Source organism: Balaenoptera acutorostrata, chromosome 4 (assembly GCF_949987535.1).
Source record: "Balaenoptera acutorostrata chromosome 4, mBalAcu1.1, whole genome shotgun sequence".
Taxonomy (NCBI): Eukaryota; Metazoa; Chordata; class Mammalia; order Artiodactyla; family Balaenopteridae; genus Balaenoptera; species Balaenoptera acutorostrata.
The window spans coordinates 151564623-151591956 of record NC_080067.1 but is presented as its reverse complement, the minus strand read 5'-3'; the positions used below and the strand labels follow the sequence as shown (position 1 = coordinate 151591956).

The window sequence follows — 27334 nt, the reverse complement described above, 5'->3', positions numbered from 1 at the left end:
TTTCAGTATTAAGGACGTGGACTCATGCTTTTAAGGCAGGCCTTCAGGGTGGGGCCTTGGGTGCAGTGTCTCTCATGCTGATTGCCCTTTTCCCTAGGAGTGCAGTGGAGACAGAGCAGAGGCTCCGCGTGGCCCGTTGCTGTGAGGACGTCTGTGCCCACCTGGTGGACTTCTTTCTTGGGGAGGAAATTTTCCACACTGCAAAAGAGACCCTCCAGGAACTTCAGTGCTTCTGCAAGTATCTCCAGCGGTGAGTCCCATGTCCTTACAGATAAAATCAATGCATACAGGGAGAGTCTTTTACAAAGATTATACTTCCAGAAGCAGCTGATAATACGCACATGTAACATGTTCCTTCCTAAAGGGTATAAACTAAGTAAAGAACTAGATTGGGGTGGGGGGCCCGCTCTGTATTTCGACAGATGTTTATAGGTAGCCTTCTGCTGTTTACCCAACGTGCTAGACACAGGGAGAGGGCCATGAACAAGCCAAATGACAGCTGTATGCACCCACATGGATGAATTTCCAAAACGTAATTTATAGTGAAAAAAAGCAATTGTTAGGGAAATGTGTGCAACATACAAACTGCATATTCAAACCAAATGGATTGTTTTGAATTTATGTACAGTAGTACAACCTTAAAGAAGGAAAATAACAAACATAAACCCAACATAGTGGTTACCTTTGGGAATGAGAGGGTGTGTGACTGAGCAGCGCCCGTGGGCATCAGGTGCTGGTCTTGGCCGCCCATTCTCAACTGCATGGAAGGATGTGGGTGTTTGATTTATCATTAATCTTTAAAATGGGTGTACATGTGTTACGTATGTTATATGATAATTCATTTCATAATAACAGTTAAAGAAAGTAATAGTGTACTTGACAGTTGCAGCCGTGTAAAAGGGGACTCAGTGAGAAATGAGTCTCCGTCCCACGAGGACCTCTGACCTGTGTGTGGTGGCTGGCACAGGTGGGCACACGTTCCCTACTGTGTGCCAGACTCTTCTCGACTCTCTGTGACCTAGGGCGGAGACCTGACTGCAGCAGCACGGTGGCCTCTCCCCATTGCCGTCAGTGCACCGAGGTGGCGTTGCCAGAGCACGTGGTAGATGACCTGCCTTGTCCCACTGGTAGCCTTTCACATGGCTTTCTCTCTCTAGCTGTGACAAAGAGTGCTGCAGTGGCATCCTTGTACAGACATTTCACACAGGTGCACACATGTCTGGAGGGAAAATCCTGTCGGTGGTGTCTGCTGGGTCAAAGGGTATATGGATCTGTGTTTGTATCCAGATTGGCAAGTTGGCCTCCAGAGACTGTTCAGGATTCACTCTTTTTTTTTTTTTTTTTTAATTAATTAATTAATTTGGTTGCACCAGGTCTTAGTTGTGGCATGGCGGGCTCCTTACTTGCGGCTCGCAGGCTCCTTAGTTTCAGCTCACTGGCTCCTTAGTTGGGGCATGGGCGAACTCTTGGTCGCGGCATGCATGTGGAATCTAGTTCCCTGACCAGGGATCGAACCCGGCCCCCTGCATTGGGAGCACAGAGTCTTACCCACTGCGCCACCAGGGAAGTCCCTCAGCATTCACTCTTAAGTTCAGTAGTTTCGTTGCCCACCACTCATTGGCTATCATCCATCCCCTGTACCTTGAGTTTCAGTTCTGATCCATTTCTCAGTTTGAGATCTGTTGCTGAAAAAGACCTAAACATACTGGCAGAAAATGTTTCCCATGTTCATGCTGGAGATGTTTTTGCCTCGTCCCCATGGCAAAAACACCCAGTGATGACACTTTGGTCTCTCCTCTAGGTGGAGGGAAGCTGTCACAGCCCGGAAGAAACTGAGGCGCCAGATGCGGGCCTTCCCTGCGGCGCCCTGCTGTGTGGATGTGGACGACCGGCTGAGGGCACTGGCGCCCAGCGCAGAGTGCCCCATTGCAGAGGAGAACCTGGCCAGGGGCCTCCTGGATCTGGGCCACGCAGGGAGAGTGGGCATCTCCTGCACCAGGTCAGCGGCCCGGGGCCTCCTAAGTGCCTCCTGCCCCAACTGGCTTTATCGAGAGTGTGGATTAACACGTCTGTTTGCAGGGAAGATGGGTGGAGTCAGAGGAGGTGAAGACAGATGCAGGATTACGTTTTTGGAGTGCGAGTTGCTCTACCTGCTGTGATTTCACTTGCCTTTTCCCCTTAAAACACTCCTGGTCCTGCTAATCGAATTTTCCCTGGAATTACCTGTTTTCTCCTTGCCTTCCTAGCTTAAGGACACATCATGTCCATTCTCAGTGGTGGAGCCAGAGGTCCGTGTTGGCCTCACCCCCACCACCACCCCGACCCCTCTGCTACCCTGGGTCTGCGGTGGCAGCGTTTTAGCGACTCCCCCTCCCGCCGTCAGGTCTCTCCTCTTACAGGCTCCCTCCCTGTGTCCCCTCGCATGGCCCTCCTTGCCACTCCTCCTGGCCACCCCGCATGTGCCCGGCTCCCTGCCCAGGTCCTGGCTTCAGCTGCCCAATCCTGGCCATGCAGGGCTCGGCCTCTCTCTTCAGACCAGGCCCCTGTCACCTCTGGAGAGGAACCTCCCGGTGGGGGCCTAGGAGGACGACACAGAGGCGCAGTGGCAGCCCCCCCGCTGGGGTCTCGAGGCACATCTTGTCCTCGCCTGGGCTCTCACCAGCTCCACGCCTCTAACAAACTTTGTGTAGCTGCCCACGTCCCTGGGTCCTGTGCCTGCATCTGCAAGCAGGGTGGTGACGGTGCTGGCCTGTCTCTGATGTGCTGTGCGTGTCGGGGCCTTCAGCCTTGGCCCGGCTGCCTCCTGGAGTCCTGGCTGTGTCACCTGTGTCAGGACGGCCCTCTCTCTGTCCTCTCCCCTGCCCTCCAGCACAACCCCCGTCCCCTCTTCTTCCCCTCTGCCTCCTCCCCTGGTAATCTTTTTCCATCCTGCACGCTGACAGCTCCCTTCGTGCATCTCCAGCCGATGCCTCTTCCCCGTGTCCCCAGTTCAACACTGGAACCTAATCTTCACCTGGCCTGCTGCACTCGGTGCCTCCTCTGGCTCACAGGATGCCAGCCTGTCCTCCCTGGGCTGGGTCACACCTGGACTCAGACCCACCATCCTGCGGCTCTACCCTCACCACCTCCACTGCCAACCCCTCTCACGTAGCCACCTGTCCGTCTGCTGGCTTCCGCCCTTGACCCCTGCACCCTGGTGTCCTCACCACCACATCAGAGTCAGGTCGCCTCACGTCCCTATTGATGTCCCTGGGCTGCTCTCTGAGTCCTTTCATAGCGGCCCACACCCTGCCCTCTGGCTGGCCCCCGCTGCTCTCCCTGTGCTCATTCTGTGTACGTGCCAGGCCCACTCCTGACTTGGTCGGCCTGTCCCCCAGAACTCACATGCTGGTGCCCCTATTTCCTTCCGTCTTTGCTCCCATATCACCTCTGACCACCCTGTGTAAGTCCACAGCATGCCCACCGCACCTGTCACGCCATCCACTAACAGAGGCCCTTCTCTTCCTACAAGAGCGTGTGTTCTAGCGGGGCAAGATTTTTGTCGGTTTACTGCTGATCTGCCATGACTGGCACACAGTAGATAATTGCTTGATATTTATGGAATGAACAAGTCCTCTGACTAAACTGTTTCTCTATCAGAAAAAGTTTCTTGGCCTCCTAAGTATTCCCCGCTGGGAGACCCTCACTAACCAATTACCGTGCACTCAGAACATGACTCAGTGCTTATCAAGTCCCTCCGTGGGTGCTGAGTGGGCCTCACGCAGGCTCTTGTGGTTCTTCCTTCGCAGGCTAAGGCGGCTCAGAGACAAGGTGGCGCGCCAGATGAAGGTTCAGCACTTCTTCCAGCAGCTGCTGAGGTTGGCCACCCCCCGCCCGCCGTGTACGCTGCTCCTGCCGGGGGCTCGCGTGGTGGCTCACCTGTGGTGCTCTGTCCCTTCCAGTGACGCGGCATGGGCGCCCCTGGACCTGCCATCCCTCGTGGCTGAGCACCTCCCGGGGCGGCAGGAGCGCGTGTTTTGGAAGCTGGTGCTGGTGTTGCCTGATGGAGAAGAGCAGTCCCCAGGGAGTCCTGGCAGGTCAGGGGGGTTTCCCCCTGTGGGGCTGGGTGCTGAGCAAGCGGCCGGGGGGCGGAGTGACTTCTCCAGAGCATCTGGGAGCTGAGTGGTGCACACGGGGGTGGCCGGGTGTCAGCCCAGTGTGCTCCTCTCCTCCGGGGGACCCTGACGCCTGCTTTCATTTTGATGCTTAGTTTTGCAGGCTGTTTTGTTTGTTATTTGAAGTTGACGCTTTAGATTTTTCACATTTTTATTTTGTACAGTTGGCAACAGTCTTTGTCCAAAAACATTTCAGACTTGATTGTGACTTAAAGCTATGCTGAGGTATATTGATTAGCACCTGCTTCATTTTAGACTCTTGGGGAAGACAGTTTAGTTTGTTTGCTATAGTTCCATTTTTTCCTTAGGTAAAAAACTTCTGGCGTTTTTAAAAAGAAATAGAAAAAGTTGACATAGCATAATTTCTTATAACCAAGTTGCTTCCAGAAACCATACTTTTAAAGCAACTACAGAACGTGTTACTTTTCTTTTTTAGATGTAATTCACATATCATAAATTTCTCCCATTTGAAGTGTACATTTCACTGGTTTTAGTATATTCACAGAGTTGTATAACCATCACAACTATCTAATTGCAGAACATTTTTTCACCTAAAAAGAAATCCATGCCCATTAGCAGTCCATCCCTCCTTACCTGCAGCCCCTGGCAACTACTAATCTGTTTTCTGTCTCTATTCATTTGCCTATTCTGGACATTTCATACAAATAGAACCCGAAAACATGTAGTCTTCTATGACTGGCATCTTTCACTTAGCATAATGTTTTCTAGGTTCATGCATGTTGTAGCATATATTAGTCCTTCATTTTGTGGCCGAATGATATTTGATTGCACGAATATATCACATTTTATTTCTCTGTTCATCAGTTGATGGGCATTTGTGGTGTTTCCACTTTTTGATTATTATGAATAACGCTTCTGTGAACATTGACGTGTAAGTGTTTGTGTGGACATATGTTTGCGGTTATTTTAGTTACATACCTAGGAGTGGAATTGCTGGGTTGTATGGTAAACTCTAAGGACCTTTTCTGTTGCTCAAAATCTTTTCTTAGTGCTTCAAAATCATAAATCACATTAGAATGAGTGGCTTCTCAAATATATAACCCAGTAGAGTTCCTAACTCCATTTAAAAAATCACAGCCTGTTTATTAGTTCAGATCAACTTTATAGTAAGATTTGGTGTTTGTGGATTTACATCTGTGTAATATTTCTCTTTGTAGTTCGAATTTAGGATTAGACTCTCCTTCAAGTGTTACTTTCTTTTATTCACAGAATTCTAGCAAATTGGTTAAAGGTCAAGTTCATAGGAGATGATGGCTCAGTGGATGACACATGCTGTGATGTTGGTGGCATTCAGACACTCACTCTCTTTAACACTCTCAGCAGCAAGGGGAATGAGACAGTTTCTGTCAGTGTGTGCATCAAGGTGAGTGACCGTCACTTAGTGTATTTACTTCTGTGGTTTTCTCATTCGCACTCACTCCCAGGCATGATTGGAATCATGTAACTTCCCTGAAGTGGCCCTGAAACAATGTGGGAGGCTCAGAAGCAAGTGTCGTATCTGTTCCTCCTTGCGTCTTGACGACATCCCATGCACACCCCCTTGGTGTGAGAGACCAGGCTAGATTCTCAGGAGTGCAGTGAGTCTTAACTGTCTTGGGTCACAGACCTCTCTTTGAGAACTTGGTGAAAACCCAGAACAATCCTGAAAAGTACATATGTTCACCTATAATTCAGAAGCCCTGAATTCCACGGACCTCTGGTAACTAACCCAAGAGGGATGAGACAGAGCATTACAAAAAAATGCAGTGGCTGTTGCATCTCATATGGTCTGTCAGCTGCTGAAATATTTGTTAAAATAGCTTCCTGATATATCAGGTCTTACCAAAAGACTAATGTTTTTTAATCCTATGCAGTTTTCACATAGGTTCAGTATTGGGCATTTCAGGTTACTTGTTTTTGTTTTACATTAAAGTTGCCCTCAGTTTTTGATTATAAGTTCTAATTTTCTTTCCTTTCGTTTCCTTTCCCTTTCTGCCTTACTTCCTTCCTCTCTCTTTCTCTCCCTCTCCCTCTCTTTCTTTCTCTCTCTCTCTCTCGGCTGCATTGGGTCTTCGTTGCTGCACATGGGCTTTCTCTAGTTGCGGTGAGCGGGGTCTACTCTTCGTTGCAGTGCACGGACTTCTCATTTCAGTGGCTTCTCTTGTTACGGAGCACGGGCTCGAGGTGCGCGGACTTCAGTAGTTGTGGCACATGGGCTCAGTAGTTGTGGCGCACGGGCTTAGTTGCTCTGTGGCATGTGGGATCTTCCCAGACCAGGGATCGAACCCATGTCCCCTGCATTGGCAGGCAGATTCTTAACCACTGCGCCACCAGGGAAGTCCCTAATTTTTGTGCTTTATAGATGTTTGTACAATACTGAGCTTAATTGGTTCCCTGAGAGATTCTTGTTTAATGAGAACCTGTTTCCTCATTAGATTCAGACTTGCATAAATGAATTTGAGGTTTTACTGTGTGTGTTCAGAAATAAAACCAGATGTGTATTTTATTTACTTAGAAAATAGCAGTGCAGGGCAGGAAGTGTGGGCTTCAGCACTGAGCAGACCTGGTGTTGGTAGCTGCTGCGGTGGCCAGCTGTCCGACTTGGGCCTGGTGCCTTGCGTAGTGTGGTGGTCACGACCGGCGGCGTGCTCAGAGCAGGGCCCGGTGGCAGCGGCCCTCCCCACCGCGTCCTGACCTGAAGGCCTGCACCCCAGACCTGTCCTCTTCCTGACAGTCACCTTCATGACGCACCCGGACACCTGCATGTGACACTCCCCTGCATGTTCCTTCTGTCCTTGGAACTGCTGCAAATTGTAGTTTGACTATAGGATTTTTGTTTGTTTCTTTCCATTTAAATACTATTTACTGTATTTCTTAAATGTGAAAGTAATACATATATGAAACTTTAAAAATACAAGGAAATACAGAGGAAGTATAAAGATTATAAGAGCCATCTAAGCTCTCACCATTCAGAGGTAACAGAAACATCTTGGGGCATGTACTTCCCTTTTTCCTATGATGACAGAGTCAGACTTCACCTACTGGACAATTAGTTTGTTCTTGCCTTTATTCTTAAAATTTTAAGTCAAAATAATACTTGCATGTAGTTAAAAACTCAGATAGCACCACATGACTTATGATGAGAAATTGCAGCCCCTGCCCCTTCTTCTAGCTCCTTTCCCCAAGGCTTGACTTCTGTCCTGTTTCCATATCATGTCCTTACTCTGCCATTTCTCTTATTTATCCACTTTAGATGTTCTCTGCCGACTTTGCATTAAAATATGTGTATTAGTTATCTATTGCTACATAGCAGGTTACCTCCAAATGTGGCAGCTTTGGGAATTCCCTGGCGGTCCAGTGGTTAGGATTCCGCGTTTCCACCGCAGGGTGCCTGGGTTCGATCCCTGGTTGGGGAACTAACACCCCGCATGCCATGTGGCACGGCCAAAAAAACCCAAAAAACAAAAAACATCCAAATGTGGCAGCTTTAAATAACAAACGTTCGTTACTCACAATTTCTGTGGGGCAGAAGTCCAGGTGTGGCTTAAATGGGCCCTCTGGCTCGGGATTCCTCACCAGGTGTAAGTCAAGATGTAGGCCAGGGCTCTGGTCTCCTTGGAAAGCTCACTCTCGTGGTTGTTGGCGGGATTCACTTCCCTGCAGGCCATGCCACGTGGGCTTCTTGTGAGGCAGCTCACAACAGGGCATCAGCTGGCTCCCGTCAGCTGAGCAAGCTGGCATAATCTCTTTGTAGCCTAATCTTAGAGGTGGCATCCCATTACGTTTGTCTGATACTGTTAGAAGCGTGTCACTAGGCCCAGCTCACACTCAGGGCAGGTGACGGTGCATGGACATCAGCACGAGGAGGTGGCATCGTGGGGGCCGTCCTGGGGCTGCACACCCCACTATGGGAGGCGTGAACTCTTCATACCCCAGTTCCTCGCAGCCTCCCCATCTTCCAGGTGGCTACATCATTACTTTATATTATCTCAGCAAGTGGGGTCATGTGGGTCCGTGTGTTGCATGCGTGTGCGCATGCGCGCTGTGTGACGGCTATATGCCCCAGAACCGGCAAGTGTTCTGTGACTACATTTGTTTATTTTTTTGCAAGTAGTAGTTGTCTCATTATCTTACTTAAGTAGTTTTACCTTCATCTTTCATTAATAATTACCCAAACGTGCCGGCGCATGGGCTGTACGTGTCTTAGTAGAGTTTTCTAAATGTCCTGTCACTTCACCTTATCCCTCCCTCTGAGAAGGCGCCATCCTCCTGCTCCCCTTGAGGCTGATAACGTGTCCCAGGGTGTGGCTGCCGCTGGGGCCTCCAGACCAAGAGCTCAGTCCTGCTCTTCCACCCCTAACCCTGGCCTTGGGCAGGGTCCTCGTGGCCGGGCGCCGCCTGTGGGTCAGTGCTCTTACTCATGATTCGGTTTTGCCAGGGAGGGAGGAGCTAAAACAGATAGCCTGGGGCCACGCAGCTGTGCACAGGGACCCTTGAGGACGAAGTGAGTTATACATACAGGGCGCACAGTCCGACACATCAGGCACTTGCTCGGTGCTGCCATTGGCGGCAGCAGCAGCAGCAAGATGTTTTCTTGGTTTAGTCTCTTGTTTGATGGAACATATTTTCCACTTTCTTTCAAAGGAAGACTGCGTGGGAGGAGTGGTGTTCTTGCCTGTCTGAAAATGTATTTACCCTCACATTTGCTTCATAGTTTAGCTAGGTTTATAGAATTATGGGTTGAAAGTTATTTTCCTTCTAGTTTGCTCCACTGTCACCTGCCGTCCAGCATTGCTGTTGAGATGTCTGAAACTGTTCTGTTCCTTTCTCTGTGGCCCACTTTGTTTCTCTTTGGAAGCCTGCACTCTGTCCCTGGCGCTCTGGTGCTGACTTCCTTCCCTCATCATTTGGGCTTGGTGGGTCCTTGTGGGCTGGAGACTGACGTTTTTCCATCTTGATGACATCTGCTTTCCTTCTCATTTATTCTCTTCTCTCTTGAACTCGTATTAGACTGATGTTTGACCTCATCAGTTGAGCCTCTGAGCCTCTTAATCCTTTCTATCCCATTTTCTCTCTTGTTTTTTAATACTGTTTTCTGGGAGATTTCCTTGACTTTGTATTCCAAATGTTCTATTGAGTTTTTAATAATATATATGTTATTGATTTCCTTTTTCTTGTCCTTATTTGACTTTTTCATATCATCTTATGACTGTTTCCAGAGGGAGGCATCCTCAGAGGAAATTAGGATTTTTGCATAAGTTTTCTTAGGTGCTGTGCGGTATCTGTTTCCTTTGGGTTTCTTTCTTTCTTCTTTTTTTTTTAATTTTAAAAAATTTTTGGCTGCGTTGGGTCTTTTGCTGCACACAGGCTTTCTCTATTTGCAGTGAGCGGGGGCTACTCTTCATTGCAGTGTGCAGGCTTCTCATTGCGGTGGCTTCTCTTGTTGCGGAGCACAGGCTCTAGGTGTGTGGGCTTCAGTAGTTATGGCACGTGGGCTCAGTAGTTGTGGGTCATGGGCTCTAGACTGCAGGCTCAGTAGTTGTGGTGCACGGGCTTAGTTGCTCCACGGCATGTGGGATCTTCCTGGACCAGCGATCCAACCCGTGTCCCCTGCATTGGCAGGCGGATTCTTAACCACCAGGGAAGCCACCAGGGAAGTCCCGGCTTACTCGTTTTTTACAAGCCTGTTTGAGGTAATTGTTAAGATTAAATTGCTCCAACACAAGTCTAGCCAGAGGCTGAATTACCTATGACTAATTTTCGTACTAATTCTCGGCCTCACGGAGGGAGGCTGACCTGGCGTGCGGTGAGCATTTGGCTCTGCTCACTCTGGGACCAAAGCTCACTGTTGATTTGTCCCCTGGTGCATCCATCTTGATGGTCTGGGTGCTGTTCCAGGTGGCCCACGGTGCTCTTAGCGACTGTGCCCTCGATGCTGTGGAGACACAGAAGGAGCTCCTGGGAGCCAGTGGGCTCATGCTGCTGCTTCCTCCCAAAGTGAAGAGTGAGGACATGGCGGAGGAGGACGTGTACTGGCTGTCGGCGTTGCTGCAGATCAAGCAGCTCCTGCAGGCCAAGCCCTTCCAGCCTGCGCTTCCGCTGGTGGTTCTTGTGTCCAGCCCGGGAGGGGACGCCGTGGAGAAGGAAGTGGAAGCTGGTGTGTGAAGGCAGTTCCATTTATGAGCTGGCATGTTTAATAAGTGGGTAGAGCCGGGGGTATGAGAAAGTGCTGGCAGTGTGGTGTCTGGAGTCATGTGACAGCAGCTGCTGCAGTGACTGGGGGCAGGGCTGGGCGGGGTCAGAGCAGTGAGATGCCTTTGCTCGCCTGCAGACCTCTACCAGGAGACAGGTGACCTGCGTCTGTTTGTCTTAAAGGTCTGATGCTACAGGATTTGGTTTCAGCTAAGCTGATTTCAGATTATACCGTTATTGAGATCCCTGATTCCATTAGTGATTTACAAGGCACGACTAAGGTAAGGTTTCATTATTTTTAAAGGTCCAACAAGATATTTCAGTTTTTTCCCTTTCACTCTATCTTGAATTTAGTGTATATTACTGCTTGCATTTTTAATTTTATGTTTTGACAGGAAACTTTCTAAAAATATAAGCAGAAATCAAAATAAAAGATAAAATTTGCCCACAGTCCTGCTATCGGCAATAAATTAAATTGTTTGTGTAAATTTTTTTAGAGCTTTTGTTGTTATGGATTTAAAATACGACAATTCATGTCTTGTATATGAGGGTCAGATGTATAATTATTTTTGTAAGTGGTTTTGTCCTTGGAATATGAAGAAATAATGTTTTCAGAAGTTTCCTTAAAAAAGGAAGTCTGTGCTGACAATTACATTTAGGGAAAGAAGTGCCAGGAGTTAAAATAAAAGTAACTACAGGAAGAAAGGTAACTACAGGCTGTGAAAGCATCCAGGCATGCAGTGAAGCTGTTAGTCCTTCTAAGAATGGGAAGACGCGGCTTCCTTTTCCGTGTGAGGTGAAGAGGACGTGCAGGGCTGGCTTCCCTTGGGCCTCCAGCCCTTCCGGGGCGATCCTTCAGGCCACGCCCCTCGGGGGCGAGGCCACGGGAGCCCTTCTCGGGGTCCCTGCTGTGTGGGTCTCCAGGGCCCTGGGAGACCAAACTCAACTGCAGTGGCAGCGTCTGCTCCCCCTGCTGGTGCGGTCGAGAGGCTGCTGCTCCCGTGGCACCTGCTGTGGCAGCCGTGGGAGGGGCGCCTTCAGCGGTCTCTTCCTGGAAAACAGCGTGAACTGTTCAACCAGGTCTCTCCCCACTGTCTTTGCTTCTCAGGTTTCGCAGGCTGTGCAGTGGCTGGTCTCCCACTGCCCCAGTGCCCTTGACCTTTGTTGCCAGACCCTCATTCAGTACGTGGAAGATGGCGTTAGCCGGGAGTTCAGCGGCCGGTTTTTCCATGACAGAAGAGAGCGGAGGCTAGGCGGCCTGGCCCCGCAGGAGCCAAGCGCCGTCATCGAGCTGTTCAACAGCGTGCTGAGCTTCCTGGCCTCTGTAGTGTCCTCCGCGCAGCTCTGTGACCTGTCCTGGCCTGTCACTGAGTTCGCCGAGGCAGGGGGCAGCCGGCTGCTTCCTCACCTTCACTGGAACACCCCGGAGCACCTGGCCTGGCTGAGGCAGGCTGTCCTTGGCTTCCAGCTCCCACAGATGGACCTTCCGCCCCCGGGAGGTGCGTGCTCGTGCTGAGGGGTACTGGCTGGGAAGCAGTGTGGTGCGGCCGAGTTCCCCGTGTCCTTCTTGCTGTAGAGACGCCCTGGCAGGTGTTGGGCGCCGGTGTGAGGTGGTCCTCCTCCACTGGGCACCCCGGCCCCACACTGCCTTTGGATGCGGGAGTCAGGACGAGCTGGGGTTCTGTGGAGTGAGCCCTGTTGGCCCTTCACCACCATCTGAGCGGCCTGGGGGCACCTGTTCCATCCCGGGAGGAAGGTGTCAGGAGGAGTGCCGCGCCCCAGGCCGGGATCCTCAGTCAACAGCAGGTCCCGTCCTGCCTGTGCCACGGCATCTGGGAGCAAGAGGCATGGGGGCTGTGCAGTCCCGTCCCCACGCTGCTGGCTCCGCTGGGGCCACGGCGCTCAGTGCTGCGCTAACACCAGCGTTCCTTCTTTGTCAAAGAAGCTCGTTCTGTGGCCCCGGCTGTGCCCGAGTGAGGCTTTCGGGCTGTTCTCACGCGGCCTTTATGGGTCCCTGTGCTGTGAGGAGGCTGCCCCTTCCCTTGCCGATGCTGTTAGCAGGGACCGAGGCTGTGTGTGCTCACGTGACGCAGCACGTGGCCTTCGCGGGGCCATCTCCTTTAGCCCATGTGGAACGGACGCCTCAGGCATCATTCTGAATCTTGAGGTGCAGTCTCCAGTAGGCCTAACAGGCATTTGCTACTGAAGGAACCCAAAGGGAAACAAACCGCACGGCGCAAATCCTCTGCCGTGCGCTAGGTCGGGGCTCCCCGAGAGAAGCCCGTGCCTCTGGGACCAGACCTCCCTGAGTGCTTGGTCAAATACGGATTCCTGCATGCATCTGCAGGCCTGTGCAGTCAGAGCCTCTAGGATGGACCCTTTGTTGTGAATTCTGACCTGGGTGGCTGCATCCCTTACCTGGACATGGGGAGGGAGATGTTCTTTCTTTAACAGCTGTGGTTCTGTTGTATTCAGAGTTGAAGGCAGACTTCTCAGCTACATAGTTGCCTTTTCCTAGGAAAATACAGAGTGAAGAACATTGCACGTAGATTTGCACCAAGCCCTGTGACTCATGCGGTGCTTTCCCTCCAGCTCCCTGGCTCCCCGTGTGCTCCATGGTTGTCCAGTACACCTCCCAGATCCCCAGCTCTCTCCAGACGCAGCCTGTCCTGCAGTCCCAGGTGGAGAGCCTGCTCCACAGCACGTACCGCAGGTGGAAGAGCAAGAGCCCCTCCCCAGGCCAGGGGGCGCGGCCCTCAGTTGCCGAGATCCCGTGGGATGACATCATCACCTTGTGCATCAACCACAGGCTGAGGGACTGGACACCCCCCAGGCTTCCCGTCACATCAGGTAGTTAGTGCTTGGTGCCGTGGGCCGGCTCCTCGGGAGACTTTCCTGGTCCAGCTTCAGCAAAGGGAGATGTTTACTTGACGGTTGTTTCCTTCCTGCGGGTCCCCACCCTTCCTTTCCTTAGGGCTACCTCTCCAAGCCAGTGACGTCCAGGTGACTTATAAACATTGGGAAGAGCTGAGAAGGTTCCAGGAGAGCCTGCACTCATCTCCCTGAAATGGGCCCCCAAGGCTGGCTTTAGAGAGACTTCTCTGAGTAGTCACACTGGCCATGCAGGTCTGGACGTGAGCCTCTCTGGACCTTGAATGACCCATGGACACTTGGAGCATATTTAGCTCAAGCATGGGAGTCACATAATTGTGCGACTTTAATTGGAAGGGCTAGTCCTTAAGTCAGTGAATTTAAGCAGACGTCAAGTGGTCACCTGTTGCTCTTTTGATACTCTTTTCTCTTCTTATTTTTGTATCGTTTTCTCAGAGGCACTGACTAAAGATGGTCAGATATATGTGTATTTTTTTAAAAACCATTTGAAAAAATACAACGTTCCTTTGTCGTGGGAACAAGCCAGAATGCAGACGCAGAAGGAGCTACAGTTCAGTCAGAGCCGGTGAGATCTGTGTTCAGTGTGTTTCTGTCATCCCTCAGCCAAGAGAGTGAGCTGTATTCTCTAACAGAGTATACAGCAGAAATTCACATCCTATACGTGAAATCCAGCCCATTGTGGGGAGATTTCAGACAGATACTCGAGGAACAGATCATTCCCATGGAGTAGAAGCTGTTGTCGAGTAGAGGGAAACAAGAATCTCATTGCATTTATTGGACAAACCTGACCCTGAAGTCGTAACATAACCAGGAGAGTGCAGACAAAAGAAAGCTGTTGTCTGATCTCACTTACAAACCTGGTTCAAAAATACTAAGTAAAATGTTGGCACATGCAGTTTTGCAGTACATAAAAAACTCACAAGCTCGCTTTATACCATGCTATACAATATCAACAGTAGAAATCTATTCGTGTGATTGGCTGCCATAACAGAAAAATAAGCGATCATTTCACTAGGTGTTGAAAAGTTTTCCTTAAAATTTATACCCATTCCTTCTCCCTCTCTCCAAGAAAAAAATTTATACCCATTCCTGATAAAATTTCTTATGAAACTTGGGTAAAAAAGTTCTTTAGCTTGATAGGGCTGTCTACCATAAAACTACTAAAAAACCCCCCATGCTTCTTGGTAAAACATCAGAAACACTGAAGTTAGAACCAGACTTGAGCTGCCCTGACATCACTGCTGTTCACTGTTGTCCTGGAGACCCTGCCCAGTTTAGGGCATAAATATCAAGAGAGGAAGACCTATTATTTCCAGACAGTAAAATTGTCAGTTCAGGGTCATCGACAGTCACACCCTTAGAACTGTTCAGCATTCAGCAAGGTGATCAGACAGATCAACCTACAACGTACAGAAATTCTCATTCACAGCAGCAACAAATCTAGAACATATGGACACAAACTGACCAGGAGAGGTGCTAAACCCCTGTGAAGGGGATTCTCAGGGCCCTGAAGGTGCAAAGAAAACCTTGAATAAATGAGGGGCAGGCTAGGCTTTGCTGACTGGAGGACGCAATGCTATAAAGATGTCAGTTCTCAAACTATGAAGTCAGGGCATTTCTAATCAAAAGCCCAAAAGGATGTTTCCGCCTGGTCTTGACAAGTTAATTCTAGAATTCATCAGGATGAGAAAATGTGTAGCAATTGCTGAGAAAATTTTGAATAAGAATAACAAGGAAGGTCTGCTCAGCCTGATCTCAAAACATATAATAAAGTTACAGTAGACAAATGGATCAGAATAGAAAGTGCAAGAACAGAACCATATGTGATAAAAGTACCACGCCAAATGAGGGAAATTAATGCAGAGAGGACAGACTTTGGCCTCTGTTTAGAAAAAGCATTAGACCCTCGTCTCCTGCTGCTGTAAACATTACTTCCAGGGGAATTTCCTGGCGGGCCAGTGGTTAGGACTTGGGGCTTTCACTGCCCAGGACCCGGGTTCAATCCCTGGTCAGAAAACTAGGATCCCGCAGGCCTCGCATCACAGCAAAAAAAAAAAAAAAAAATCCTGATGGATTTAGGAGCTACGTCAAAAATAAGAACCTTGCCAGTATTAGGGAAAAACAGAGACTGCTGATGACCCTGGAATGGGAAGCAAAACTCAAAGAGTAGAGAAGCTTTGGGAGCCCTGCTGCCCAGGAGAGGGGAAGCTGTTGCAAGGCAGAGGCTGCCCTCTCTCTGCGCCCGTGCCTGACCCCAAAGCACCCCACTCTACCTGATGCCAGAGGAACCCTTTCTCCCTCTCTTTCCTGACCGTAAGCATTTCAAAACGTTTACTTACAGTTTGGGGATAAGGTCTTTTCATCCTTCTGCAAACAAGCTTCCCACTCGGTTACTTCACGGGCACCGCAAAGGGAAGAGAGGTGTGGAGCGTGGCCGAGAGGGGCGGATTCCCAGCACCGAGGACCTGATGCACGGAGCCTCTGCCCAGGAGCTCCTGGCCCAGTGTCTGTCCAGCAGCCTGCTGCTGGAGAAAGAGGAGAGCAAGAGGTGAAGCCCGTTTTCGGGGTTCGTTTTGTCCTTTAGGCCGCTTCATGCTGGGTTAGCAAGGATCCCAGGGACAAGACTGTTTAAAAAAGAAGGCAGGTCAGACGTGTGAAGGGTAAGCTCTTTGAGGACAGAGGCAGTGCCCTCGATAGCGTGCCTTCGATTGTTTTATTATTTGAAATCGGTTTCGTTGATTGTTTATCACTGAAAGTCCTGAGTCTCCTAGTGGGGAGTGAGTGTAGCTGGCTAACTAAGCCTCTGTGGCATGTGGCTGGCATGCGCTCTGCCCGTCTGGCCAGCCTGGGCGTTGGTGCATTCCCACACTGCGGGTGTGCAGGAGCTGGAGCAGGGCTTCCTCTGCCTCTCCCACCACCCGTGTTCATGGTTTTACTGAGGAAGAAGAGACGGCAAGAAGGGAGTGTCCCCTGTCGTCCTCATGCCTCCCCCTGCCCCGTCCTCTCCAGCAGCCTCCGTGTCCAGCCTGTAGGCAAGGTCAGCCCCTCCCTTTGGCTGGACTCTCGTCTCCCACCCACTCAAGGACACTAGTCCAGTGAGAGTCCTTCACTCACCCATCAGCATGCAAACGTGAAAACAGGCTGCCACTTCTCCCTGTCTTGGCCCCATTTCCCTCTCTAGTCACCACCCCCATGTTTCTGCTCCCTTAACAGTGAACTCCTCAAAAACTGTGATTCTCACTTCTCCAGTCCTCTTTCCCAGCCTTCTGCAGCCCATCCCTGCCCCAGGGTGTCTGCTGTGGTCAGGGTACTGCAGCCTGCACACGGCTGAACTGACCATGAACCCCAGGCCCCAGCAGCCCCAAGTGTTCCCTCCCGCCTCCTGCCGACCTGCCCAGGCTCACTCTGCAGACCTTCTCTCTGTGTTAGCTGCACCTACTCCCCAGGGATTTCATCCAGTTTAATGGATTTTTTAAGAAGCGTCAATATTCTGACAACTCCAAATTATATCTCAAACCTTGAGACTTGAAGTCCAGATTTGAATACTGTAGTTCTTCCTTGAATTCTTCATTAGACATCTATTGGATGCCTGATAGCCATCTCAAAGCTAACATATCCCAAATCCAGTTGCCGATTTCTCCCAACCGGCCCCTCCTGCCGTGGTCGTCTCAGTTGGTGGCGGCTCCACCCTTCCAGCTCCCTAGGCCAGACGCCCGGGAGTCACCCCTCTACATCCAGTCCACCCACAAATCCCATTGGCTCTGTTCAAAATATGTTCAGAATTGGACCATTTTTGCAGTAGTCTGTAGTCAGTCTCAGCAGACCTGGTGTGAGCCTTTCAAGTGTGAGGCAGAGGTCATGTTTCTCCGGTGCTCACAACCTTCCAGTGGCTTCCTCTCACCAAATCAAAGGCAGAACCCTCACAAGGGGGCAAGGCCCTGTGCGATCCACCTCCCATTTCCTTTCTGACCTCTGCTCCTTGCTGCATCATACTAGGCAGTGCACAGGCAGGCCTTGGTGTTAGCCGTTCCTTTTGCCTGGGACTCCCAGCCACCCCCTAATATCCCCGTGGCCCACCTTGTGCTCACTTCTGGCCTCTGCTCACATCTGCTCAGTGAGGACCTCCTTACCCATCTCACCAGTTCTCCCTGTCTCCATGTCTCTGCCTTGTCTTTCTTGTCTTCAGACGTCTCCTTTGTCTTCCCTCACTAGAGTGTCAGCTGCCTCCAGCTGGACCTTGTCTGTTCTGTCTCAGTGCTGTGTCCCTGGTACCCAGAATGATGCCTAGCATTTGGTGGAGCCTTGATAAAGATGTGTTGGGAGAGTGAATGAATGTGTCATGATTTCTAAAAGTAGATTTTCCTAGGTCTGTATCATTTAAGCAGTTTGGATCAGATTATTTTTCTTTAGAAAACAAGTATATGGAGTGGACAGCTCTGGAGTATGTTAGGTGGCAGTGCGATGTTATTTTGGGTTAATTTTAAACTAAAGCAGCAATCCGTACATTTTGGATAATCCAAAGAGATACAAATTAATTATAGACACATAATAGCAAAATAAGCCAGAGAAGATAAACCAAATGAGAGAAGTACAAGTACTGTTAAAAACCAGTTGTTTTGGATAAATGCCACCTTTTTCTTTAAATATAAATCAGGTTTATAAGTTAAAGAGAAGATACTAAATTTTTTTAAACGGTGCTTTTCTGCTTCTTAGTTGATGTCATAACTTAGTTCCACCCTTAGTAAAAAGCGAAGCTTTAAAAAATTTAAAGCATATATAGGAGAAAAGTGAGTGATAGTTAAATTTTTGCTTCCTAATGCTCAAATGTTTCAGGTTTGCAGATCAACTTCAGCAGTGGTTGTCAGAGGACTCGGGAGCATTTACAGATTCAACTTCCCTTCCACTCTACCTTCCTCATACTCTGGTGTCTCTGCCTCAGACTATCGAACCTGTGATGAAAACATCTACAACTACTAGCCTTCAGGTGAGAAGAGAGTACATTTGGCATTTATATTAGACTTAACAACTGAGAGAATGACTGGGAAAGAAGTAATGTCTCAAGTCATAGTATGATGTCATGATGACCAATAAATTATTAGCTTAAATTAGATATTTTCTTAAACTTAATCTGTCAGTATTATAGTGGCCCAACTAATTCTCAGTTTCTGCTTATGAAATGAATGAAGAATGGAATTGAAACATGCTTAAGAACTGAACAAAACCCATAACCATGTTATGCTGACATGCAGTAAAGTTTTGAGGAGAAAAACAAAGGTGACAACAGTGGTTCGGTTTATGGAGCACATACTGTCCAAGCTTTGGCATCACCCGGACCTCCCTTCTGGTATTAATTTTCCCTAAGGAAAATTAATGATTGAGGAGGGTATGCTCACAGAAGTCAAGGGCCTCACCCAAGAGTGTTCAGCTGGTCAGTGGCAATGCTGCTTTTTAAAGCCAGACCCAACTGGCTCCGAAGCTCAAGGTCTTTCTACCTCACCATTCTTCCTTCAGTGATAAAAGAAACAAAAGCAGAGTTTATATGTATAATGCTGGACAGGCAAAATGTATGCTCCTGGATTGGCTTTTAGGAAGCCCTTCAATTGCGGAGAAAAAGAAATTAAGATGACATACTATTTCCAATTATTAGTTTGGCAGATACCTTAAAAATATTTGTACTCTTTGACTTAACAATTCTGCCTTAAAGAAATTACTGATGACAAAAGTTAATGTATTTTTGTTCACTGTAGCATTAATTATAGTACATAAAAGTGGAAACTAAACATCCAAAGATGAGAGTCTGGTTCAGCGATTACAATACATATGATGGAATAGTTCGTAGCTCTTGATAACAATATCTTATAAAAACGACTAGAAGTTGTTCATGGTAGAATCAGAAGTGGAGGGACTTCCCTGGTAGTCCAATGGTTAAGACTCTGCGCTTCCAATGCAGGGGGTGTGGGTTTGATCCCTGGTAGGGGAACTAAGATCCCACATGCCATGCGGCACAGCCAGAAAAGAAAATTTAAAAATATAAATAAAGAATCAGAAGAGGAAACATTCCATGGCAGATGATGCCAGCTGTATGTGTATGTGCTGGAAGGGGCTGGAAGGATGTGTGATAGATGCCAAGAGACGGGTTTGTTGAGCCTAGCAGGCCCCAGAAGAGGTTTCTAACATGAGTCAGATCCAGTGCCTTTAAAGAAAATATATCTTGGCTTGTGGATATCCCAGAACCATTTTTAGTTTCTTTTTTCGTTCAAATAGAATGACAGGACAGGGGAGCAACCGCAGATGTCAGAGGCAACACGCACATCGCTGACCGAACGGCTGAAGCACCTAGAAAGGCTGGTCTGGAGTTCAAGGGAAGAGGACGTTGCCTCTGAGCTCCATCTCTCTGCACTACTGGACATGGTGGACGTTTGAGCTGCTGGACCTGAGAGAGGGTCTAGAAGATTTTCTTTTACTCAAAATAATGTTACTCTCAGATGCTTGATGCATGTTGGAATGTGATTATTAATCATGCAAATAAACCACTGGAATATCTAATGAGGTCTTCCTCAGTTTTCAGAATGAAAGGCTGTTTTCTCCTGTGTAATGTCTTCGATACTCTCACCTGTTTTCATGATCTCTTCTGTTGTCCACCAACACGTGCTCTTACATTTCAGTGTGTAATGGTGGTCATTCATTGTCTTAGCAGCAGTGGCAGTCCCTGACATGCCAGAATCAGTAGTGCAGGGATGAGTAAGGTGCAGGGACCCTGCCCACCAGGCCTGCCCAGCTCACACCTCAGAGAGCCAGCAGATGTACCGAGCCAACTGTATATGTACGTAGCTCTCTGAGGCACGGGGCATGTGCCAGGATTGGAAGCAGGGGGAGACAAGGGGATTGGGCGGAGGACAGAGCAGAATTCCTGGAGAGGAGTGCAGGGGTATACCCGAGAGGATGTGATGAAAACCTGGAGGTGCCAGTTTGGTATTACTGCCAAGTGAGGGGATAGGCCAGACCGCCGAGACCCTTGCTGCTTTACTGTGAGTGCTATGGGAATCAGCTATTGGAGGATATTAGGCAGAGAAGTGATCTGGTCACATTTTGTTTCAGAAACTGCATATGGGGAACAACAGCAAGACAAGCAGTGGGTCTCGAAAGGGGGATGCTGCAGCCGTCCAGGTGAAAGAAGAGGGTACAATCCTGAGTCTGCTAGCAGTTGGTGTGGAGAGAAGGGGGACATTTGAGCCATATACAGAAAGAGGTATTAATAGACTTGATGCTGAGTATGACCATCAGTCTTAAATTGGCACTCAGCATCTCCCTACTGTATCCCACATCCCCTAGACTCTCTGAGAAAACTATTTCATATCTTCTTATTCTCTTCAAATCTACAACATTCCTGGATGATGACCTGCTTCTTATTTCACTGAGAAAAAAGAAGCACCAGGAACAGAACTTCCTCATCCTACCACCACCAAATCTACCAGCCAAACCCTGCATCCGCCAGAACAAACACTAATCAACTCTTAGGGATTTCTTCAGTGATTAACTTCATGTTTATCAGTAAAGACTTAAGTAATGCTATTTCTTAATCTCAATATTAGACATTATCTGTTGATTTCCTACAATAGAAAATGAGTCAGCTCTCTTATACTATCCTCTCTGCAACGTGTATCACCCACACATGCATACTACATTTCCTCTCCCACTGGTCTCCCAAAACGATTTAAGATGTTAGCTGAAATCTGCATTCAGAGTTCAGTATGACTGTATTAATACCGTTTGCTATCGAGCCCTGTATTGGTTTATGATTACATTTCCTTTAGGTACAACTTTCAGTTGTACCTGGAGTCAACTGCCTTGCTTTTTCATTTGCTTGGTTTTCTGTGTTCCTAGCACTACTTCACCCAAACCTCTCCTCGCTAAGTGTAAAGCTCCTCCCAACACTCAGGTGCCTCAGGTAATATGCTAGCTCCATTTTCTTTTGGAAATGAACCGCTGGGAACCCCCCCGTCTTTGTGCCACCTTGGACATTTCCTGGATTCTGAGTCATATATCTTCCTCTTCTGTGGTCTGCTTTCTCATTTTGATGGAGCTCATCTTTTAGAGCCTTCCGAGCTTGCATATCTAAAAGGTCTTTATTTCTGCCCTTACATTAGATTCATCGTTTGAATGGAAGTAGAATTTTACATTGGAAATTATTCCTCTGTGTTTTTGTTTGTTTTTTGTTACTGGGAGTTTTAAGATCATCTCTATCCCTGGTGGTCTCAAATTTCTCAACAACATGCTTGACGTATTGGTTTGCCTCCTCTATTCCCTGCCGAACTTACTGTGCTCAGCACGTTGTAGTGCTTTTTTCCAGTAGTTTTTGCAATGTAACAAACTACCCCAACCATAGCTTAAATTTGGGAAGGATAGGCTGGGCAGCTTTAAGGATAGGCTGGGCAGCTTTCTCTTGGGATCTCTCATGCAGTTGCAGTCAGGTATTGACTGCAGGTATTGGGACTGTGGTTATCTGAAGTCTTGACTCTGGCTGGATATCTGAGACAGCTCACTTACATAGCGGGCAGGTGATGTTGCACTGTTGGCTAGGGGCTCAGCTGGGGCTTTCGACCTGAGTAGCTATATGTGACCTCATCATGTGGCTTGGCTTCCTCACAGCAAGGTGGCCTCAGATAGGACTTCTCACATGGCATCTCAGGGCTCCAAGTGCAAGTGCCCCAGTGAGCGAAATGCAAGCCCAGCTTTGGAATCTGTGCAGGATCACTTCCACTGCATTGTATTGGTTACAAGCATCTGGTTATAGATTCAAGGGACAGGACATAGGTCCTATTTCTCAGTGGGGATGAGTGGTAAGACCACATTGTAAAAGAGCATGGGAGATGGGAGATTTTGCAGGCATCTTTAGAAAATATTCTCCCATGCTTTTTCAATCCAGAAAATTTTCCCCAATTCTGGGAATTTTTGGAAATTATTTAATACAATTTTCTCCTCCACTGTTTCCCTTTGGAACTCCTAATATTCAGATGTTTGACTACCTGTATTGATGCTCCAATTTTCTTTTCAATTTTTTTATATCTTTATCTTTTTATCCTCCTATTCTAAAATTTCTCTATCTCCCTGTTCTAGTGATTTTAAAACTGCTACCATATTGTGAATCACTATATTGTACACCTGTAACATATACTATTGTACATCAACTATACTTCAATAAAAAAAGTTTAAAAAATTTTAAACTGCTGCCATATTTTTAATTTCTGAGAGTCTTTTTCTTAATGTTTCTTATTAGAGACAACTCCTGTTAATTCATTCATTTATTCAGTATATACTTTTGGAATGTTTACTATATGCCAGGCATTATTCCAGGTGCTGGGGATATAGCAACAAATGAAACAAATTTCAGCCCTCACAGAGCTTATATTTTAGTGGGGAGATAGACAATAAACAAGATAATTATGCAAAACATTTGGTATGCTAACTGGTGATCAGCACAGAAAAAAATAAGGCAGGGAAGGAAAGAGTATGTCAGGATGTTGCACTCATGAAACAAGAACCATCTATCTCTGTGAGGACATGTTTTTGTCAAAGTCCTCTTCTACAACTTTCAATCATCTCCATTTCTCAAAATTTCCTTTTTCGGGACTTCCCTGGTGGTGCAGTGGTTAAGAATCCACCTGCCAATGCAGGGGACACGGGTTCGATCCCTGGTCCAGGAAGATCCCACATGCCCCGGAGCAACTAAGCCCATGTGCCACAACTACTGAAGCCCGCGCGCCTAGAGCCCGTGCTCTGCAACAAGAGAAGCCACCGCAGTGAGAAGCCCGCACACCGCAACAAAGAGTAGCCCCCGCTCACCCCAACTAGAGAAAGCCCGCGCGCAGCAACGAAGACCCAACGCAGCCAAAAAAAAAAAAAAAAAAAAAATTTCCTTTTTCTTTGTGTTTCGTTGCCTTTCGTGGTAGAGGTTTTCCTCAAATGTTTGGCTCATGTTGATGATGGGGCTCTGAGGAGCTTGCTGGAAGCTCTGTGCCAACAGATACAGCCTGCCAGCTGATAGGCTTCTCTGCTTTTCCACTGGGTCCCAGCTGCCAATGTTTGGAGGTCTTTTGGGGGAGGGCCATTTGCTCCAGAGAAATCCTCCTATTGCCCGGAGCTATACCGCTGAGTGGGAGAAGTGGAACTGCCACAACAGTGGAGACTTTCACTCAACACCCTGCTTTCAGTGGCCCTCAGCTATGCCTTGTGCCTGAGTTCACACCTGCTCTGACTCCACTGCTGCAGGCTTCCGTCCAGGTAGGGGAAGGGGTCTACTGTCAGACTGCTTCTTGTTCAAACGTTACACCAGTTCTAATTTCTGCACCTTCCTGGGGCTCACGGGCAAGAATGGTCTTTTTCCTCAATGGCTTCACCCCGACAATGGGTTGCAGCTTCCTCTGGCTTGCTAAGGCAGTGAGTACACCTCCTTGCATTCCTGGCCTCTCCAATTTTGCTGACCTCTCTCATTTACTGGTGCTTCCTCTCCCATTCTTTCACTACTGTGCATCTTTATCTCTTTCATTACTTTATGTAAGTAGGGTTTAGGTGGGAAACGGAAGTCGATGCCTGTGCTCAGCCTGACATGTTTAATTGGAAATCCCCCCCAACCCTTTTTAACTACTTCTGGGCTTTTCTTCTCACATCTCCTGAGATTGCGCCTGTCAGTCACCAGTAAATTGTCTTGCCACATCTAGTCGCCAATCCTCAGACCTCATTTTACAATCCCTTTAAAATCTCTGCACAGATCACCATGTCTTCACCTGGCTTCCCTGACTCCACATTCCCCTACTTTTTCTCCTCTCTCTGGCCACCTCTCCTCCTCTAGGTTGGAAATGGTTGGTGCCCTAGGACTGATCCTGGAAATTCTTCTCTTTGGAACACTCACGCCCTAGCTGATTTCATCCAATCTTATGTTTTCAAACATCACCTGAAAACAGGCGACTCCCAAGTTCCTCTCTCTAGTTCTGTCTTCTCTCCCGAATACCAGCCTGTCTACTCAGCCTATCCACTTGAATGTCTAATGGGCATCTCTGTCTTAACATGTCCCTAATCTAAGTTGAAAGTTTTCCCCAAACCTTCTTCTCTGCCTTAGAAATGACACTATCATATGCCCAGGTGTCCATGCCAAAAACCTCAGAGTCTTCCGTGTCCTGTTTGTTGGACAAGCAGGAACTGGTAGGGTGCAAGTGGAGAGAAGCATTATTTTTTCTGATGACTCTCCCTAGAAACTCTTATCTGTGATCCTCAGATAGATTTTATAGGTTTTTCCTATCTTAGAAATTTTAAAAAGAGGATTATTGTTTTGCTCATAAAAAGTCCAGTCCAGTAAAATATCAAAACTCAAATTCTGCTCCAAGCGAAACCTATTTCCTCCCTTAGCTTGACCAGAGTCAGAGTTTGAGATGTTCATGTAGGCTGGAGCCCTTATTCCCATGCTTTGTGTTTCCACACTGGAGGGACGTCCCTGGAGAAAAACTTCCAGCCTTTTCCCCTCTCCCAGGGAAGTGTGAATTGGTGAATTTGGGAGAACAGACAGGGTTAAGCGTGCTCAGGCTCCTCTGGGTACACTTCCTGGGGTCAGCAGGCTGACAGGCATCTTCTCATTGGCACCTGGCTGCATGCTGCTCGGTGGGGCAGCTCTGTGGAAGCTGCCGTTGTCCCCCTGGGCCAGAGGCTGGGAGGTATATGTGTCTGATTTAGAGGTGGAAGTAGCTAGCCGTCTTGATCGTCAATCTAAGCCACGTCTTCCAAACTAGTTTCTTCTCTGTAGCAAGGCTGGCATTTTGATATCCAAACCTCTTATCGCTGCGTCTTCTTCATTGGTTTCTGAACCGGGATAGGAAGAGGTAAGTGTCCTTTACTGACCATCTAACAGCCTGATGTTCCACTGGGGGAAGGTGTATGTGTGTTTCCTTTTGCAAATCCCCCCTTGCCCCCTGGCTTGCTGGGGTTCATGGCATGGGGATAGGACTCAGGGATGGGCACAGAAACACTCACCTAACTGGGGAAGCTGTGACCTGATGTCAGGGCTTCTGTGGGGAAGATGAAGAAATGGTGGGGCTGTCCGTGAGTTCCTGCAGAGCCGCCTTTGGGACCTCAGTGTCCGCACAGTTTCCTCCAACTCCCCGGAGCCCCTGGTTCCTGCTGCACACCCTGCGACCACTTTATCCCCACCCGACCTACCCCCAGTCCTTTCAGCACATTCTCCATCTTTCTCTCGCTTCCCTTTACAGTCCAGGCCTTCCACATTTACTTCGCCGGGACCGCAAAACTGCAGGGCTCTCTCTGAGTGGCACAAGCTCTCCCAACGTGGCTCCCTCCCAGGGCCAGTAGGTGCTTGGCACCGCTGCCTCGAAAGCCCCACAGCAAAGCCTTCAGCCTGCCTGAAGATGCACCGCCCCTCACCTGTCAGCACCAGCCTGCCCTCCGCCTCCTGTCAGCCCCTCTCCTGCCCTCTCCCCTCCTGCCAGCCCTCTGCTGTTACCGTCCCTCTCCTGCCACCTCCCCTCTGGTGTCATCTCCCCTCCTGTCAGTTGCCCTCCCATCAGCTCTCTCCTGTCAGTTCCTCTCAGGTGCCCGCCAGCGCCCCTTCTCCCCCTGGAAGCCTTTCCCCCGCGCGTCGCGCCCTCCGCGGGACCTCGCGGCCATGTCTCCCCTCACTCACTCACCTAACAGCCTCCGGCCTCTGGCTCTTCCTCAAGGGCACTAGCCGCTCCCCAGACCCCCTGCCTTCCGGCCTCAGGTGGGACCCTCCCCAAGTGTCATTCAGTCTCAGGCGCCCCCTGGTGGCCTCGCCCTGGCGCATCGCCCCACAAGTCGCTCCGAGGCTGACAGACTCCGGCGGCAGGCGTGACTGGCAGTCGCGCCCCTCCCGGCCTCGCCCACTCACCAAGCCCCGCCTACCCACCCAGTCCCGCCCACTCAACGCCCCGCCCCCCAGATCCCGCTTCCGTCCAGGTTCCCCGGCCCCGCCCCCAACGCTCAGGCCGTCGCGCTCCACCACTGAACTAGCCGGCCGCGCCCCGGACCCACCCTCACCGCGCTCTGATTGGCTGCGCGGTCATCTTCCCATCGCGTTCTCCGGTCTGCAGAGGCGAAGGCCTTCGTGGGCTGGTGGCTGGTCCGGTTGCGGGGCACAGGCTGAGGGGCACCGGGAGCGCGTGGCGGTCATGACGGAGGGCACGTGAGTTCCCGCGCCCCTCGAGAAGGGAGGGGGCGGTCGGGGGCGCCGCGGAGGGGGTCTCACTGGGTCGGGGGCTTCCAGCGAGGCTGCTGCGCCGTCAGGCCTCGCCCGCGGTCTGTGGAGACCTGCGGCACCGGCCCTGGGGGCGGTGAGGGGCGGTGAGGGGCAGGCTCTCCTTCGGCGGTGTCGCCCGGGGACCTTCTGGGGCCGGGCCGAGGAGAGCCGGGCGGGGCTGGGGGTCGGGGTGGGGACTGGGACGTGGGCGGCGGTCCCTGTGGCATGTGTCTCCTCTCCCGGAGAAATAATGGCGCGGTGTTTAGGTGCAGAAGCGCGCCAAGAGGGTTTTTATTTTTCAAGGTAAGGGAAACAGTGGTCTGCTCGCAGGTCGCTGGGGTGAAACGGGCAGTTCGTTGCGCCTCTGGCCTCTGACCTGGCGAGCAGGTCACTTGAGCATGATCGCTTCCAGGTGTCTGCGCCGAAGAGGCGGACCCTATAAGACAGAGCCCGCCACCGACCTCAGCCGCTGGCGACTCAGCAATGAGAGGGGGAGGCAGACGTGGACATACTTCCAAGGAGAAGAAGACCCTGGCCGAGGGCAGTCTGGCCTGGAAGCTCACTTACTGGGCCTGGACACCGTAAGTGTTGATTCTGCTCGCCGCGTGCGGGGTCTGGGACGCCACCAGACACCCGCCTGCCTCCCTTCTTAGCAGTGGGCACCAGGAGCCAGTAGGGAGCTTTAAACAGCTAGACGTGAAGGGCGTTTTCTTCTCTGGTAAAACAGAAGGGATGTGTACTGGGCACCTGTGTCTCGTGTCGCCAAAGCTGGTTCCTGCCGGAGTTAATCGAGGTAAAGATGGAGCGTGAAGTGAGTGGGCCCCTTGGCTTCAAT

At 49.5% G+C, this 27334-nt stretch overlaps 2 protein-coding genes across 5 annotated transcripts in view; both read left to right on the top strand.

Annotated features, from left to right (window-relative positions):
* The window catches only part of MCM3AP (minichromosome maintenance complex component 3 associated protein), a 42397-nt gene extending 22613 nt beyond the window's left edge, over positions 1-19784 (top strand). For both annotated transcript variants that reach the window (XM_057546121.1, XM_057546120.1), the window contains exons 17-29: positions 98-250; positions 1802-1999; positions 3789-3857; positions 3942-4076; positions 5385-5538; positions 10053-10311; positions 10530-10627; positions 11455-11845; positions 12939-13196; positions 13674-13803; positions 15580-15786; positions 18072-18222; positions 19503-19784. In XM_057546121.1, the coding sequence (XP_057402104.1) occupies positions 98-250; positions 1802-1999; positions 3789-3857; positions 3942-4076; positions 5385-5538; positions 10053-10311; positions 10530-10627; positions 11455-11845; positions 12939-13196; positions 13674-13803; positions 15580-15786; positions 18072-18222; positions 19503-19661 (2362 nt within the window). In that variant the 3' untranslated portion in view covers positions 19662-19784. The remainder of the gene's footprint in view (positions 1-97; positions 251-1801; positions 2000-3788; positions 3858-3941; positions 4077-5384; positions 5539-10052; positions 10312-10529; positions 10628-11454; positions 11846-12938; positions 13197-13673; positions 13804-15579; positions 15787-18071; positions 18223-19502) is intronic.
* Positions 19785-26307: 6523 nt separating this feature from the next.
* Positions 26308-27334, top strand: part of LSS (lanosterol synthase) — a 40748-nt gene continuing 39721 nt past the window's right edge. For all 3 annotated transcript variants that reach the window (XR_009008180.1, XM_057545578.1, XM_057545577.1), the window contains exons 1-2: positions 26308-26445; positions 26912-27080. Coding sequence is in view for 2 of the 3 variants with exons in the window: in XM_057545578.1 (XP_057401561.1) it covers positions 26432-26445; positions 26912-27080 (183 nt within the window). In the remaining variant the exon portion in view is untranslated. The remainder of the gene's footprint in view (positions 26446-26911; positions 27081-27334) is intronic.